Source organism: Esox lucius, chromosome 11, assembly GCF_011004845.1.
Source record: "Esox lucius isolate fEsoLuc1 chromosome 11, fEsoLuc1.pri, whole genome shotgun sequence".
In the NCBI taxonomy this organism is placed as follows: Eukaryota; Metazoa; Chordata; class Actinopteri; order Esociformes; family Esocidae; genus Esox; species Esox lucius.
The window spans coordinates 35,085,608-35,104,403 of record NC_047579.1 but is presented as its reverse complement, the minus strand read 5'-3'; the positions used below and the strand labels follow the sequence as shown (position 1 = coordinate 35,104,403).

The 18,796-nt window shown below is 42.8% G+C and overlaps 1 protein-coding gene across 2 annotated transcripts; it reads right to left on the bottom strand.

The window, feature by feature from the left end:
* Nucleotides 1-7,766: 7,766 nt before the first annotated feature.
* On the bottom strand, nt 7,767-18,456 carry LOC105013140 (far upstream element-binding protein 2). 2 transcript variants are annotated; one of them, XM_010874469.4, is made up of 18 exons: nt 18,228-18,456; nt 17,501-17,606; nt 17,365-17,424; nt 17,141-17,177; nt 16,922-16,980; nt 16,721-16,792; nt 16,553-16,610; nt 16,237-16,408; nt 15,783-15,881; nt 14,003-14,104; nt 13,597-13,699; nt 13,058-13,182; nt 12,360-12,671; nt 12,089-12,171; nt 11,857-11,945; nt 10,868-11,086; nt 8,657-8,826; nt 7,767-8,487 (listed from the first exon to the last, which is right to left on the bottom strand). In XM_010874469.4, the coding sequence occupies exons 1-18, from the start codon at nt 18,351-18,353 to the stop codon at nt 8,479-8,481; spliced, it is 2,001 nt and encodes a 666-aa protein (XP_010872771.1). In that variant the 5' UTR covers nt 18,354-18,456; the 3' UTR covers nt 7,767-8,478. The 2 variants fall into 2 exon arrangements, with proteins under 2 accessions (XP_010872771.1, XP_010872772.1); XM_010874470.3 differs by lacking the exons at nt 7,767-8,487; nt 8,657-8,826 and having other exon boundaries at nt 11,055-11,143.
* Nucleotides 18,457-18,796: the final 340 nt, after the last annotated feature.

Sequence of the window (18,796 nt, the reverse complement as noted above, 5' to 3'; positions counted from 1 at the left end):
TGTGAACTTCATTGCAACACAGGAAACTGTTCGGCAAAACAAAAGGTTATGCAATGAAAACTAGCAAGCATGTATTGTGCTTTAAGTATCCATGTCGCAAAACAGAATTTATGCTTATACACTGAACAAAATTATCAACACAACACTTTTGTTTTTGCCCCCATTTATCATGAGCTGAACCCAAAGATCTAAGACTTTATGTACACAGAAGGCCTATTTCTCTCAAATAAATCTAAATCTGTGTTAGTGAGCACTTCTCCTTTGCAGAGATAATCCATCCACCTCACAGGTGTGGCATATCAAGATGCTGATGAGACAGCATGATTATTGCACAGGTGTGCCTTAGGCTGGCCACAATAAAAGGTCACTCCTGTGAGGTGAATGGATTATCTTGGCAAAGGAGAAGTGCTCACTAACACAGATTTACACAGAATTGTGAACAATATTTGAGAAAAGTAGGCCTTTTGTGTACATAGAGAAAGAATCTTAGATCTTTGTGTTTAGCTCATGCTAGTTGGAGGCAAAAACTCAAACTAGCATGAGCTAGTTTAAAATTTTGTTCAGTGTATTATCTTGATGATTAGTTATGCATCACGATATGGCAAAGTAGGCTACTTCGTTTATGCGCTGTTGCCAAGACTACATGAACGGCGGCAATCAACTGACAAATCAAAATGATAACTTACCCAATATGAATGTTCTTGATTAATTTGTTCCCTTTCGTGGGCCTTGAGCCAGCTGTCCAGAAACAAGATTGCCCACAGGTGAAAGTGTTTCAATAAACATTATTGGATGGAAACATTGGTAACCATCCCATCAAGTGAAGTTATTTTCACAGCGTTTCCTATTCTAATACTTTCCACATTCATGTGGGGAAACTCAGGTGTAGTCGTTCTATAATCAAGTGGAATTGTCTCAGCTTTTTATATGAAATGAAGGTGCATGTATCTGAACGCTTTGTCGTGGTTTTTGTGGCCAGCAGTAACTCAGAAGTGTTAAGTTTCAGCATCCTGTCACTGTTTCATTAAAATAACACAAAGCAGGAGCCTGTTATGCAGTCACACAAACCCTTGAAAAAACATTTCTATCCTTCTGGTGATCACAACAATCATGCCTTTGCCCTAAGCCTAACCTAACCCCAAGGGTAAATCTGAATAACCACTAAAGTAGAAATAGCCTTTTCCCTTCTGGGGACAGAGTATGACTAGGTTTATACTGTAACCTATCTGAAAGGTGACTGGTGCATACCTCAATATAGGGTAGACACAACCATGTTTGTGTGTGTTCTTTGTGCCAGTGTGTGCTGCTTATCTCAGACTGGGCTTTGACTGGTTAGCTAGGTGCAGTGGCGTAGGTTTCATTATAAATGAGTGGGATACCCCCCATAAAAAAAAGAACAGTATTTTAAGAGAAGTTCAAACATTGCTTTAGAACGGTGCAGAGGCAGGACAGTAATTCGTAATTAAGACTGGCTTTTGGAACACGCGCAGGTACTTTGCTTTGAGGTAGTTGCTGGAAAGGTTATACGCACAGAGATAGTTACCGAAGTAGAGTGGAGGCTGTTGTTGGTACTAGCAAAAGTGATATCTGGCTCATGAAAGTTCTCTTCAGCTCTCTTCAGGTCATTGACCAGGTCCTGCCGTGTAGTTCTGGGCTGATCCCTCACCTTCCTCATGATCATTGATGCCCCACGAGGTGAGATCTTGCATGGAGCCCCAGACCGAGGGGGAGACTGACCGTCATCTTCAACTTCCACCATTTTCTAATTATTGCGCCAACAGTTGTTGCCTTCTCACCAAGCTTCTTGCCTATTGTCCTGTAGCCCATCCCAGCCTTGTGCAGGTCTACAATTTTATCCCTGATGTCCTTGCACAGCTCTCTGGTCTAGGCCATTGTGGAGAGGTTGGAGTCTGTTTGATTGAGTGTGTGGACAAGTGTCTTTTTTACAGGTAACAAGTTCAAACAAGTGCAGTTAATACAGGTATTGAGTGGAGAACAGGAGGGCTTCTTAAAGAAAAACGAAAAAGTCTGTGAGAGCCGAAATTCTTACTGGTTGGTAGGTGATAAAATACTTATGTCATGCAATAAAATGCAAATTAATTATTTAAAAATCATACAATGTGATTTTCTGGATTTTGGTTTTAGATTCTCTCACAGTTGAAGTGTACCTATGATAAAAATTACACACCTCTAAATGCTTTGTAAGTAGGAATACCTGCAAAATCGGCAGTGTATGAAATACTTGTTAGTTGAATTTGACCTTTCAACCTAATGTGGATCTTATAGATCAAACATTGCCATCAGGTTCTGCATGAATCAGTCTAGATCAAGCTGTTTATGTCCTATTCTGTACTGCATTTTAGCAGGATCAGATGGTGACCGTGACAGAGTTCTCTGTCACAGCAGGATCAGACAGCCAGGGAGAAAAGGTCAACAATGGAGCTGAGGTGAAATTATGACACATAGCAGTTGTCTATAAAACTGGATAATTTAACCAAAATTATTTGTTATCATGTGTAGCCCATATCTTGAATGTTCCTATTTATTTACAGAACCAGAAGGATGTTGAGTCGACCAGTGTAGTCAAGCCAGAGGGTTGTGATGGAGCTTGGGAGGTGAGGTTGTGAAATTCAAGTATAGTACAGGCAAAATATACATGTAGATCACATTGTGTCACCCCCACTAAGAGCACACATTCTAGACAATATCTTAACTATGTAATATTAAATAAAATGGCTGAAGGCAGTATTTTTTATGTTTATTCTAGCAGAATCAATGTTGTGTCCACCAGTGCACATACACCATATTGCCAAAAGTACATGGACACACGACCATCACCTATATGAGCTTGTTGGACATCCCATTCCAAAACCATGTGCATTTGCAAAAAATATTTTTCCCCCTCACATTTGAAATCAAATGCCCCTGGCTGGGTGCAAGGCATTATGGTTAAAATTAGAATTGTAGTGTTAAATTGATATATATTGTGTGTTACAGAACGTTGATCTCCGAAGTGGTGTTTGGTGGGGTTTATAATGTTACAGATGTTTGTTAAAGTAAGCGCTCTGTGTTTGTCATCACTTGTGCTGGCCAGTCTGTCGCTGTGTGGCAGTAGTACCATTGTGATTGTCTTAATTCTTGAATCTTAAATAAAGCAGACAGTTCAAGCAATGATGGAGTCTGTACAAAGAGAAGCCCGCTACAATAGCTTAATTAAGATAACAGACTGTGGTGAAGGCAATTGGAAAGCTAAACATTGTTTACAAACTCTTCATTGATATAATTTACAATTAATATGGTCACATAATCTACTTGCTGATGCTACTACAGTTGAGATAGTCGCATAGCCCGACAGACAACAGTGAACCTAGAACTGTGGCAATGTGGTTACATCTGAGCTCTCTATTGACCCCAAGTGGTGGAATAATTGGGATTAAATAACAAGAAAGAAGAATAGTTCAGCTGGTCCTTGGCTTGAAGTGACTGTGGTGAGTCAGGATGGGGGCTTGAAGAGCAAGGCCATGTCTAGAAACCAAGTAACCAGTAGACATGTTTTTAGCATTACTTTAAAATACAAAAACAGACATTTTAAAGATTACCATATGCCATATTTGCAATCTCCCACATTCTAACCATGTGTCATGAAATAGATTCAAGCTTAGTCAGTGGGGGACAATGCAATAAACCTTATTGGATGGAAACATTGGTAACCATCCCATCAAGTTGGAAAACAAGATGGACGCCCCCATTAGCCTTTGTTGTGCTTGTTTTTCATTGTGTATATAAAAAATGTGACTACTTTTTAAATCGGCCATTCTGTAACCGATAACCTATCCTTTAACCTGGACAGGTGAGTGCTCTTCAGAATATAGTAACCCAACTATAAACGGAATTTTCCTATATAATTTAAAACACTAGTCTGCTAAATGGCATAGGGTGCTGCCATCTTGGATTACTAACACTGGGTTAGTGGGGTTGCTTCGATGTTCCGAGTTGGAATTCCGACTTGAGGGGGCGTTCCAGTTGAAACTTGGAAACTCTGAAATTCCAACCTCTGAGTACAAATGTATCGCGCCATAAGTACCAAAAAAGCGTGAGGTTAAGAATCTGTGCACGCAATTTCATGTCTCTAACCCCTATGCTACTCAAGAAAAGGCTGAGTGTTCACACTGCACCTTGCATTGCAATATCTCTGTACCGCCCTGAGCTATAAGAGCCTCCTAAGCCCTGGGCTAAGAACAATGCAATGTGAAAAGGCCTAAATAGTAGTTACAAGGCAGAATTTCAGAAAACAGAAGATTGTCTGGAAGAGAAAAATGTCAGGGAAGCAAATTCCTGTTAGCTAGCTTTTGTCAGTGGGGGACAACATGGACCATGCAGTCAAAATGGGCATGCACTCAAGGCCGGCTCCAGGCATAAGCAACATAAGGGGCCGCTTAGGGCCCCCGACTGCTAGGGGGCCTCTGACTGCTAGGGAGCCCCTGACCAATAGGGGAGAGGGAGCCCCAAATGAAATTTTGCTTAGGGGGACCCAAACGGCTAGAGCCTGCACTGCATGTACTTCATCACCTTGAGGAAGGGAATGGGAGTTTTATCCCTTCTTTCCAGCTACGACTGTAGGCTGCCTTTCCTGCAACGACAGGTGTGCAACACAACTATCCATGCATCATTACATGAATCAATGTGACATATGCATTACAAATGATAGTGGTTGAATCTCAAATCGCATACCATACTATAGTATGTGAGATTAGTACGTATGCCAAAAGTGCCTGGATGATCCACTATTTCTGGTGAATTTTTGAGGTATGCAACAGTGCGTACTTTTTGGGGGTAATATAGACCCCAACCCATTTATTATTTTAGGCGTAATCCATTCGGTGCATATGTGAACGATATCTAGTTAGCTGTAGCCAGCTACGTATACCTGTTCTAGCAAGGATCGCTTTGGCAGTGTAGTTGGTCTTCAGTCTAGCTGGTCTTCAGTCTAGCTAGCATGGGCTCAATTCTTATGACTATTCCAAGTAAGATAGTACGATCTTGTAAGCTATTAAAACGGCCAGCAGGCAATCGGTCCCAATTCCAGCATACTGGCTTACTATACAATTGTTTGTACTTGACCCGCAACCGCGAAGTACGTACTATGCAATTTGAGATTGAACCGTGGTCTACGTGTAAAAAGTACACGTAAAGAATTAAGACTCGATAGTTTATTCAAGTGCTGATTGGTCAATAGTCTTATTTAACACGCTAATTGTGCGACGAAAAACACTTAAGGCGTTCCACAGAATAGTATTATTTGACGCGTCAGTGTTAATTAACGTGTTAATTTTTAAGCGTTAAAACTCAAACGGTGTTCCATAGTATACTGGTCGGAAGTATGCGTCTTTAAACGATAGCTGTTAATAAAAGGTTCGCCCTAAATAATAGAACGATTTATATATGGGGTTCGCTCACTCGCTCTAAGATTCGCTCTTCTTGGCCGTCTTTGCTTAGCTGTTCCGGAAAAAAAAGAAATGTTTGGTATAGATATACGTCCCACTAAAGCAATACTTACAAAAATCGTAAATTTTCATTCACTCATCGATCAAGCATTATGTAATTGCCGAAAACAAAACTAGACTCGAGTTTCTGTTCTTTTTTAATTATGTTTCACCCTTTTAATTCAACAGATTATTGCTGCTGGTGGTCCTTTTTATTCACAATATCAACACTGTACATTTCAAAATGTAGACTTCATTACAGTGTCTAAGCTGCCATTCGTTGTCAACAGTTAAGTGATTCAACATCTCTGCAAGAATGGGTCATATTCAATTCGTTACACTGTACCAAAATGTTTTGCAACTGAAAACAATAGTTTGAAAGTGCCTACAATTGATCCCAGCTTATGAACATGACCCTTGTACTATAACAACTATTACCATGGCCAATGTTTTTTCCTAGGCAGGGAAAACTGGCCACAATTTCAAAAAGTGATTAAAACATAATATAACTGGTGGGAGATCATGAGCTCTTTTATTATGAAGTTAATCAAAACAAGTAATTGAAAAATAAAAACCAAACACACAAAGTATACGACAGCAGAGCAAGGAAAACTACTATTAATCTCCCGAGCAATAGGTTAAACAGACTAGCGTTTGGTGATGTACACAGTAGTCAACTTCCCATTTTGGTAATATACCCATGGCTGTGTCAACTAGCTTTCCACAGTCATTGAAGTTTGCAACCAGACAAACACAAACACATTTCTCATTACTTGTGGGGACATTCTAACGCTGCACATAGTCACACACATTTGTTTTTCTATTAATCTGGGGAACTGAAATCTAACCATAACCCAGAAAATTATTTTCCCAATCCCCTTGCCCTAACCTTTACACCTAAACTTAACATAACCCCAATGCCTTAAGTTAGAAGAAACCCCAATTTTAACAATCACAAAAGTTTTACACTAAACCTAACCTCTTGGAAACTGTGTTTTGTTTACATTTTCTAGTGGGGATCTGTCCCAAAAAATTATTTGGGGAATGATTTCAGGTTACTATACACACCCAGTCTCCCTCACACACACACACACACACACACACACACACACACACACACACACACACACACACACACACACACACACACACACACACACACACACACACACACACACCGTGTGTCTGTCCCTCACGCACACACACACCGTGTGTCTGTCCCTCACGCACACACACACACACACAGTGTCACACACACACACACACACACACACACACACACACACACAGTGTCTCTCACACACACACACACACACACACACACACACACACACACAGTGTCTCTCACACACACACACACAGTGTCTCTCACACACACACACACAGTGTCTCTCATACACACACACACACACACACACACACACACACACACACAGTGTCTCTCATACACACACACACACAGTGTCTCTCACACACACACACACAGTGTCTCTCACACACACACACACACAGTGTCTCTCACACACACACACACACAGTGTCTCTCACACACACACACACACACACACACACACACACACACACACACACACACACACACACACACACACACACACACACACACACACACACACACACACACACACACACACAGTGTCTCACACACACACACAGTGTCTCTCACACACACACACACAGTGTCTCTCACACACACACACACAGTGTCTCTCACACACACACACACAGTGTCTCTCACACACACACACACAGTGTCTCTCACACACACACACACAGTGTCTCTCACACACACACACACAGTGTCTCTCACACACACACACACACACACACACACACACACAGTGTCTCTCACACGGAAATATATGGTGCAAAATAAAAAGGAAATCATCTTCAAAAGCAGATGCCCCCCCCCCCCTTCAATCAGTCAGATTAATGCAAACATTTAGAAATCAATGTTCATTTTGGTAAATACAGGATTAGTAGTGGTGGACTATAAGTAAATATATTAAATAGGCATTTTCCCCCCTGGTTAAATAGTGAAAAGTATTTGTCATTGGTGGAGTGATAGTCATGTCAGGACATCAATCTGGGTTTCAATGTTTCCAATTCTCCAACATGAATTTTCCTGATTCAGATTTGTGACTATAGAAAGATGGAAATAATGGATGAGATGCTTGTGTCACTGCCTCCACAAAATTAGATTTGTTGTCCACCGACCGGAAACAGCAAGCTGTTAAGCTTCTGCCTATTCCTCTGTTTGGATTGGTTTATACATTTTATTTTAATAATTTTTCAATTCGGGGAGGGGGGCGGGGTGATTTCGTCAACTGTGAAATGCTAGCCTCACAAAAATGCATAGTCCATGTCAACATTCAACAGGGACAACGGATGTGAATAGTTTTCTTGTCAAAGATGCAGGGATGGCACAGTTATCACATTACCAGGACACTAGCAACAACCTAAACCTAAACATTACCAAACTGGTATTAGATCAATAAGCCTCACGTATCAAAATAGCAATTACTTTTTAATCTTGACGAAATTCAACATTTATGCCCTCCCTTTTCCCCCTACAAAACCTCAGTTGCTTAATTATCTGCATAACATGGACAGATTTTGCAAGGTGATAAATCCTCTCGCTTTGCCTCTTCCTCTGTCTTGATTGACAGATAGAGAGAAACAAGGGACGTTTCCAGGGACCAAAATAAAAGAATGACCCTGCAAATCTGTCCCATTTTTCCACTCCTGGGCCCAAGCACTGGAATGTTCATTTTTTTGTTCTCTTTTTATCAAAAAGTGGTGCATTGGTAGACATGGGGCAACAAGGAGAAAGGACTGCCAGCACAGAATTCCTTAAGAACCAAAAATTTTAAAAAAGCATTAAAAAAATCTAAATGTACAGATTCTGCTGACTGGTTGGATTAAGTAGAATTATCCTTAATTCTCTCTCTTCTATGCAGGTCTCAACCGTGGCCTCTCACTGCGTCTGCAGGGAAATAAATAAAGACAGAACTCCATTATAACCAGTAATATATTCACCCAGAGGTTTCGGAGAATGTCAAACAAAAGAACTCGTTTTTAATGAAATCAAGCAAATTCAAATACGAGGTACAGGATGTAGACTTTCTACTGGCACTGTACTAGTGTAACTTTACCTGCTGGCCCTGCTGAGGGGGGGCAGGCTGTCCTGGAGTCTGTCCAGGCTGGCCATAGTAGGCAGCCTGCTGCCTGTAGTACTCCGCCCAAGCTGCACTATAGTCCTGCTGGCCTCCACCAGTGGCACCAGTGGCTGCTCCCGACCCCGCTGCAGAGCCTCCTGCCTGGGCTGGAGAGGCAGAGGAGACCGTGATATGTATGGAGAAGTGATTTAATATATATCTCTATTTTAAAGATGTCTTTTACCCCCGTTTTTCAAGAGCGTGACAAGGCGGGGAAAATTTGTGGTCCATTACCAACCCCCCACCCCCAGACCGCGCCGGCCAGGTGCCCATCCTCTGTAGGACGGTGACTCTACAGAGGTCCTGAACGGTGCCAACTCACTTGGTGGAACTGGATTCCACCAAGCGAGTACAACTTTGTCAAACAATTTTAGATCTTCTGTATCATGAGCTTAGAAAAGACAGCTATACGCCACAACAACAAATGAGAAACCTACAGTGGGGAGAACAAGTATTTGATACACTGACGATTTTACAGGTTTTCCCACTTAAAGCATGTAGAAGTCAACATTTTATCATAGTACTCTGTGAGTGATGGAATCTAAAACAAAAAAACAGAAAATCACATGCCTCCTATCACATGATTTTCAAGTAATTAATTTGCATTTTATTGCATGACAAGTATTTGACACATCAGTAAACCACAACTTAATATTTGGTACAGAAACCTTTGTTTGCAATTACAGAGATCATACGTTTCCTGTAGTTCTTGACCAGGTTTGCACACACTGCAGCAGGGATTTTGGCCCACTCCTCCATACAGACCTTCTCCAGATCCTTCAGTTTTCGGGGCTGTCACTGGGCAATATGGACTTTCAGCTCACTCCAAAGATTTTCTATTGGGTTCAGGTCCGGAGACTGGCTAGGCCACTCCAGGACCTTGAGATGCTTCTTATGGAGCCACTCCTTAGTTACCCTGGCTGTGTGTTTCGGGTCGTTGTCATGCTGGAAGACCCAGCCCCGACCCATCTTCAATGCTCTTACTGAGGGAAGGCGGTTGTTGGCCAAGATCTCACGATACATGGCCCCATCCATCCTCCCCTCAATACGGTGCAGTCGTCCTTTCCCCTTTGCAGAAAAGCATCCCCAAAGAATGATGTTTCCACCTCCCTGCTTCACAGTTGGGATGGTGTTCTGGGGGTTGTAATCGTCCTTCTTTCTCAAAACACGGCGAGTGGAGTTTAAACCAAAAAGATCAGACCACATGACCCTCTGGATCATCCAGATGGTCATTGGCAAACTTCAGATGGGCCTTGACATGCGCTGGCTTAAGCAGGGGGACCTTGCGTGTGCTGCAGGATTTTAATCCATGAATGCGTAATGTGTTACTAATGGATTTCTTTGAGACTGTGGTCCCAGCTCTCTTCAGGTCATTGACCAGGTCCTGCCGTGTAGTTCTGGGCTGATCCCTCACCTTCCTCATGATCATTGATGCCCCACGAGGTGAGATCTTGCATGGAGCCCCAGACCGAGGGGGAGACTGACCGTCATCTTGAACTTATTCCATTTTCTAATAATTGCGCCAACAGTTGTTGCCTTCTCACCAAGCTGCTTGCCTATTGTTCTGTAGCCCATCTCAGCCTTGTGCAGGTCTACAATTTTATCCCTGATGTCCTTACACAACTCTCTGGTCTTGGCCATTGTGGAGAGGTTGGAGTGTGTTTGATTGAGTATGTGGACAGGTGTCTTTTATACAGGTAACAAGTTTAAACAAATGCAGTTAATACATGTAATGAGTGGAGAAAAGGAGGGCTTCTTAAAGAAAAACGAACAGGTCTGTGAGAGCCGGAATTCTTACTGGTTGGTAGGTAATCAAATACTTGTCATGCAATAAAATGCAAATTAATTATTTAAAAATCATACAATGTGATTTTCTGGATTTTGGTTTTAGATTCCATCTCGCACAGTTGAGTTGTATCTATGATAGAATTTACAGACCTCTACACGCATTGTAAGTAGGAAAACCTGCAAAATCGGCAGTGTATCAAATACTTGTTCTCCCCACTGTATGTAGAGATAAGAGCGGCTAAAGGGTAATTACACAGGTCTATAAATTCTATAATTCCTTTAAATACATACATTTTAAATCACTACTTCCCATGCCATACTACACTATAACAAATTGAAATGATAACACAAATAACTCACCAACACCCATCTTCTTGTAGTATTCCTCCCAGGCCTTGGTGTAGTCAGGCTGGCCTCCAGGGGTCTGGCCGGCTTGGGCCTGGTATCCAGGTGCAGAACCACCACCAGTGGCAGGGTTGGCGGGGGGCTGGCCTGTTCCCCCCGGTTGCCCCCCCTGGTAGTACTGGGCATAGTATGCTGCCCAGGCCGCGTTGGGGTCCACAGCTCCTGGTGCCTTGCCTAAAAAAGATTTCAGTTGGAGGTGAGGTCCTCATAGTGTTGAGCTCGCCCTGCTACCTGCCAGTGCATTGAAACCAGGGGGAGACACATGAGGGGAGGTTGGTTATCAACAGAACCACTGAAAACCACTGAAAGTCCATCTCCCATCACAGAGGGTTTAATTGTTCTGGGGTGATATACCACTAACAGCCAGCTTGGCCCCAGAAAAAGATCTGGGACCAAAGACTGACAACTTTGTGTTGTTGCTTTTTTTTAAACGACAAGGCTGATCCAAATGGGCACTTGTGACTCATGACGAATAGATAAATTAGCTTAGTTTGCATAAATGGGGTGTCTCAAGCTTACATTATCCCCAGCTGTAAACCTACACTGCAAAAAAATCTTTCTTATCAAGTATATTTAGGTTAAAAAAGAATTCTCAGTTTAAAAAATCTAAAATTGTCTTGTTCCATTTTTTTTTGCATTTTACAAAACGCTTCTTGAATTGTTTTTATTTCTTTTTCATCCACGGGACAGTCTGAACCAAGCGGCCCCGTACCGGCGTGCGGTGTGTGTGTACCGTCATGCGGTGTGTGTGTACCGTTACACATCTAAGATCAACCCACAGTAGAAAAATCCACCGCTAGGCTAGGAGTTGCCTGCACGTAAGTGAATACAGCATAAAAATAAATAAAAAAAAACACATGAAAGAGGCCATCCAGGGGAATAATCCCAACGTAGCCTCATCTCCCAGTCAAGGTGATTCACGTAAAATGTTGCCGGCAACTCACTGGGGTCGTGGGGGGGTTGGGGTTGCCACTGCTGGTAAGTGTTGCCCCAGCCCTGTGGTGGGTAGCCATGAGGACCGGGGGGACCCCCACTGGAAAGAACGAGAGAGGATAGTTACTACTCAGACCCATCCCCCCCATGCATGGCTGGACCATTGTAATGCAATAGTTCAGCCTCTAGAAGGTAGTGAAAGCCAGTGTCTGACAAACATCAGTGTTTCCAGTTTCAACTCACTGTGGTCCAGGGGCTCCTGGGTTATAGGGACCAGGATTATAAGGACCCATGGGGCCTGAGGGCCCAACAGGACAGAGAGGACCCTACAAAACATAACCAAAACTGTTTTGAAATGTTCCCATCCGTGGTGAACACAGCAGACGTATAAACAGTGTGACTCCAACGATTGTGCATGAGGGACCATGTCCACTTCTCCAAGGAGTTTGCCAACACTACAGACCCATCCATCCTTAGGCCCTTCTTCCTTACCCTGAGCAGGAAGCCTGCATACCTCGATCTTGTCCTCGATGAGCTGCTTGGCGTGGTCGATCTGCTGTGGGGAGCCCCGGATGACAAAGAGCTTAAAGTTCGGGTCCCCATTGGGGGGCAGTTGGCGGGAGATCTCCACAAAGGCCCCAGTCTGCTGGTTGATGGCTTTGATGTTCTCCCCACCCCGCCCTATCACCAGGCCACACTTGTGGGCAGGGATGGAAAAGGTCATCTCCCCACCTCCGCCACCAGGGGGGCCCCAGCTCCCCTGGCCCCCTCGGCTGTGGCCCCTTGTTCCACTGCCTGGGGGCATTCCTGGAGGCCCAGGGGGGCCCTGGGAAGACAAAAATGGGTCTATTAATGCAATTCATATTTATATTTACATCCTAGAAATGCTACAGTCAATGCTACGCATCAGTTATATAATGTTATGCCTCAGAGGGTATTTGCCTCCTATTAACACTAATTTGTACTGTATGGGGAATTATGTGACTGCTCCAGCATTGAGTTTTTCTTGGTTATGATGTCCATTTCTTTGCAATGTTCCAATAACAAGGATCAAACCACACCCTAATGACCGTTCAACTCTCTTTGCAATCCATCAGCCCTATTTGAGAAGGTCTGGCAGAGGTAGTTGCCAAACTCCAAACACTATGCTATTTCCAGTGTTCCACTGAGCCTGACTCTGTACTACTTCGTATGAGCGAGGGCTGTACGTACCCCTCGTCCTCCCTCCTCCCTGACCCGGATGCTCTGCAGCAGCTCCTGGATGATCTGGGCAGCATGGTCACAGCGGTCTGGAGGACCCATGATGTGGGCTATCTTATCTGGGCCGGTGCCGTCATCTGCACAGACAGGACATATCAACGGAGCCGTTCACTCCCTCTCCACAGAGCTTGTCAGTAGACAAGTCATGCAAGTTGTACGTCAACTGTGGAAACTCGTTGCGTAGCAGTCACTGTCCGGATTTGTTTCTTGAATAAGTAATTAAATGTAACTAAAGCAACACCTTAGATTTCCAGCCGACATTAAAACCATAAGCTGAGACTGCACAATTGCAAATAAAAGCTGATGAGTGCCATGGAATTTGGTATGCCACCCACAGCAAAGATCAGATGTGCAACTTCTATCAATTTCCCATGCACATATATCATTTCAGCTCCTCAAACAGGGTTTTGAGCTCGCTCAAGAAACTCACTTAATTACTTTATAACGCTGGCAGCAGTACTTCATATGCCATGATTCTGAAAATATTTTACCTGGTTTGAACTGTATCCTAACTCCAGCATCATTCTGAATCTTCTTGATCATCTCCCCGTTGCGACCAATTACCACTCCCACAGAATGTCGCGGCACTGGGACCTACGCAGTCAGTCAACATTATGTTGCTGTGATAGATGCATTTTAGATTTCAAATGTTTAGTAATCATGTGAACGCCAATCATTGTAAAAACCAATTCCCATGCCATTGTTCGTATGAAACGTATATGTTTATGTAAGTTGTCAATTTCGCAAAATATTTCCCAAGGTACCCTTATCTGTTAAGTTTTAAAATCCACTGTGACTTTTTCAACATCTATTTGTAGGAAACCGCCCAATCCATACAGATAACAAAAGCATGCATGCACGCACGCACACACAACACACATGCGCTCTTTTACTTACGTCCATGCCTCCTCCTCCCACACGGGAGCCATATTCGTTCCTTTCTCCAAAGTTGGGGTGATCCCTCTCCCTCAAAATCTCCTGCACCAACTCCATGGCTTGCTGTGAATATACAGGCAAGATTTTTACATTCAACTTTGTCTTTATGAGGAAAGGTGTGGTAAGTGAGGCACCAAAATATGCTACCAAACTATCTTTGTGCAGTGTTGCAGGACCTAATTCAAAGGTGACAGATTACAGTGTCACCTTTGTAAAATGTGTGACAATATTCACTAACCAATATACAGTGCAGTCCAGAAGTATTTGGACAGTGACCAATATGGTTGTTTTGGCTCTGTAGTCCAGCAGAATGGATTTAAAATGAAACAATGATTAAGAGGTTAAGTTTACGTCCACCACAAATAGCATCTATGAACTGTATGGCTTTTGCCACTGGCCATTTTAACAGCTTATTAGCCAGTAATAGGCTTACTAGTATCTACTAACTTACTAATTGGAATAGTCACAAGAATTTAGCAATTGCTAGCGAGACTGAAGATGACTTTTACACTGCCAAAACTATTTCATTTCATGGCACAAAAACATTTGTTTTTCTTTCATCCGTGAATGACATTGACACAATAACTACCCATATAGGTGACAATAACTGACTTTTTCATCTAGTGAAAAGACGAGAGAATCGTAGAAACCCCTCTTTTACTGCGCAAGAGGTTGTAGTCTTTATTACCCCAAAAAGCATGCACGGGTGCACACTTCGAAAGTCCACCAGAAATAGCTGCAATATAACCATATACAGTTTTATTTTAGGTTTACTATAACGTAGCTACTGAAGGTTGTATCCAGCAAAGTATTTGTCCATCCTAAACAAATTCTAATGCATAATTGGTTTTGGGCTATTTCATTTCATGGCACAACGTTCATTTTTCTTTCATTCATGAGTGACATTGATACAATAACTATCAATATGTGATGATAACTGACTTTTTCATCAAGTGAAACAATGAGAAAATTGTGAAAACCCCTTTTACTGCGCAAGGGGTTGTGTTCTAATATATGCTTACTATAACGTAGCTACTGAAGGTTGTAGACAGCGTAGTTTTTGTCTATCCTGAACAAATCCTAATGCATAATTTATTTTACTATGACGAGGCTCATACACGGGTCTTCTAGTTGCCAGTCCGCGTCTCTAACCACTACTCTATTTAACAAGAGGTAGTCAGTCAGTCACTCATTCAGTCAGTAAGTAAGAGACATTCACTCTTCTTGGCCGGCTCCGCTTACACGGTCCAGTAAAGACATCATAAAAATTACATCATAATGGCATCTCAAGCTTTGCATTATAATGTAGAGTTTCAGACCTGTACTAGACAGTGAAAACGACCCATCTAAAGAGGTCAACACTCTCGTCTGGCAGGGGAATCTCTAGTTTGCTCTATCCTGCACATTTGTGGATGAAGTACAAGGATGAGGTATTTGTGTGTCAAACCCCAGCTAATTCAATATAATACAATATTGTGCTCCATTTACTCTCAATTTCTTTAAGATACATAATAGCTTAGACATTTTTGTATTTATTTTAATGCAATTTTTGTTGCTCATATAAAGTGTACTAATAATACTGAACCTGACTATACGTGAATATGGAAATTGTACATAGTATACGAAAAGAAAGCAAAATAAAACAAAAATTGTACCTCGACTTCTTTAGCTTGTATTTCTACGCATGCTCTAATAAAAACAACCCAAATGTAGCAAGCCCATGGATTTATTCATGTCTTACCTCAACTTTGTATGGCTCTCCGATGATCCGCAAGGGTTTGTCCATGTTGACTCCCTGAGACGCATCCTGAATCAGGATCATCTTCACTCCAGCTCGCTCCTGTCGACGCAGAGGGCATTTTCAGCGCTGGTCAACCAACCCTTGCCAATGAATCACTCACAGATATCACACAGTGGTCGACATAAAATATAAATTAAAAAAAAAAACACACACCAATCATTAAGATTCTGAGCTCAGACATCATTTCAGCACAATAGTTCACATTCCTAGATCACCTCCCAAATCCAAACTAAGGAGTACAGTGGATCAGCAAGAAGGCACACAGTATTTCTGGCGCAGATGGCAAGTTAGGGTTTTTCCAACTTGTACATACTAACAGGACTCTTTAAGCAACATTTACATGTATGTGGAATTTGTGGATCCTGCCCTTATATGTGTCTAGTAGTAGCAGCACCTGTAGCTGTTTGATGGTCTCTCCTCCCTTGCCGATGACCAGGCCAGCCTTGCCTGCAGGGATCATCATCTCCTGCACAGAGCCACTCTGCCCATTAGTCGCTTCGTGAAAGGACGAGGGGGGTGTTCCTCTCCCCCTAGACACAATCTCATCCAATAATATCTTTGCTTTTCTAGACAGAAAGGGGGGGGGGGGGGGGGGCAGAGGGGCAGTCAAGTCAGCTGATGAGTGGCATCCATTAACTGCTATAGATACTGGCAAGATACACATGCAAACACACAAACATGCCTCAACTAGCCAGTAACATCTCACTCACTGTATGGATTCTGTTGTCCCTGTGAGAGACACGCTCCTCTCTGGTAAACCTCCACTGTCTGGAAACAGGCAAACGTCAGGAACACAGAACACCGAAACCAAGGGAGTTCCACTCCAGCTCGGCTTTAAATATCAACCACTAAGATAAAAGGAAGTACGTCCCACACACCTGGGGCTATTTGAACCTTGCAACCCGAGTCCTGCTGGATCTTGTTGATCTGTTCTCCACCTCGGCCAATGACTGATGGAGAGGACAAGGGATGAGTTGTTCTATTGATTCTGATGTTAGTACTTTGAGTCCAATATTGTTCAAATTCAAAACATGGACACAATATACAAAAAACAATTAAGCAGGTGGAAGTGTACTTACTGAGCCCCACCATGCCATCAGGAACACTGTACTCCTCTGACGTGGTTGTGGGTCTGACACTGGAAGACAGAAGCCAAGCATAGGAGTTCTTTATCTGAACAATCAACATACTGTCACTATTTAGTTTTAAGAACTACACAATTTCAATTTCTATTCCCAATGCTTTTTTCCTTTCAGCTAATAGACTTACAGTGCTACACATTTTGGATAATGACTTACCTCTGCTGAGCCAAAGCTGCCAATTGGGCTCCAATTGCTGTGACAATAAAAACAAATCATTAGAAAATAAATAAAGAGAAAAATGTACCGACCAACCGACCACAACATGAGGACCCGACAAAAACAAACACAGTGGGCAAACAAGGGCAGTGGCCAGACAGTCACTGTACTGTCACAGACACCTACTACAAACCATCAATGGACTTGACAAACATGATGCTTACACAGAGCAGTGGCTGAATCCATGTCACTCTGTGGGGCCATTTTCTTGCTCTCTGGTTGATCTGTCAATAAATTAAAAAAACGTTAAAAAAACGGTAGTTCCTGTGTGTGTGTGTGTGTGTGTGTGTATGTATGTACCTGGGTCATCCAGCTGACGTTTCTGTGCTGTGAAGGGAAACCCATCTGTGGGATTGCTGTTGTTCATAGCGGTTACCCCTGCATCGCCACCAATCTTGGCAGCAATCTTATATATAAAAAAAAAGTAGGAAGTCACTTAAGTCTATATTCAATGTTAAATAGACCATATCATTGTCAATTTGATTCATTTAACTAGTTAGCGAGACACTGATATGCCACCAAACATATTGGTTGATGCTAGCTGTTATGTGAGTATAATAATAAATATGACAGCAAACATTGGCAGGTTAGTGATATCCTTTTTTTGGAATGGCTCGACATCCTCCTGTCTATCATCGTGATGTGGCATGCATAACGCACCTTCGACGTCAACACAAACAGTTGATAACTAAGTATCTCAAGTCAATACAACCATTTAAAAACTTAAGTTGAGGTACTTAACTACACAACCACAACACCAACCCTAACCCCAAAGGGGGTTGGGGGGGGGGGGGTAATGCATTGAAAACAGCATAACATTATCGGAGTTGGAAGTGAGTGTTCAAATCCACTTTGTTCTAACCATGCTGAATTACTAACTAGTTACCTATAATTATCATGACAAAAATGTATATAATTCGCTAAACACATTAAGAAACCACCGCGAAACCAGTGCAGAGGCACATTTTGTCCTCCCTGCCCAGATTCACAGTCACTACTAGCATGTCCAGCTACACTACTCTCTCACCTGCCGGGCTCGTTGTACTGCGTCTGCAAAGGCATCTTTTTTTATTCCTCCACCGTTCCCGATAGCTGGCTGTCCCCCTAGAGAAGCACCAGCCCCGGGTGGCGGTACTGTGTTGTAATCCGACATGTTAGAGGACGGGAAAATGGAGAAAGCCGAAAGTTGTGTTGGTTAGCTATAATTTTAGGCCAGGACAGAGCTGCGCAGGTGCGGAAAGAGCAAGATTCGGGGAGGGGCAAGTAACTGGAGAAGAGTCTCGCGAGGCAGTAAAGTCGTATGAACCCAACAACATGCTGCATTAAACTAGTTGCGTGCGTGCGTGCGTGCGTGTGTGCTTGTGTGTGTGTGTGTGTGTGTGTGTGTGTGTGTGTGTGTGTGTTTGGGTTTGGGTTTGGGTTTGTGTGCGTGATAGAGGGAGACAGAGAAATCGGTCCCCACTATAAATGTGTAATTGTTTGACCTAGGGTTTGTTAAGGGTTGGCTTATGGTTAGGGTTAATGTTCGGTTTAGGCAGCATGGATTTCTGGGTCGGATAAGGTCCCCACAAGGATAGAAAAACAAACCTATGAGTG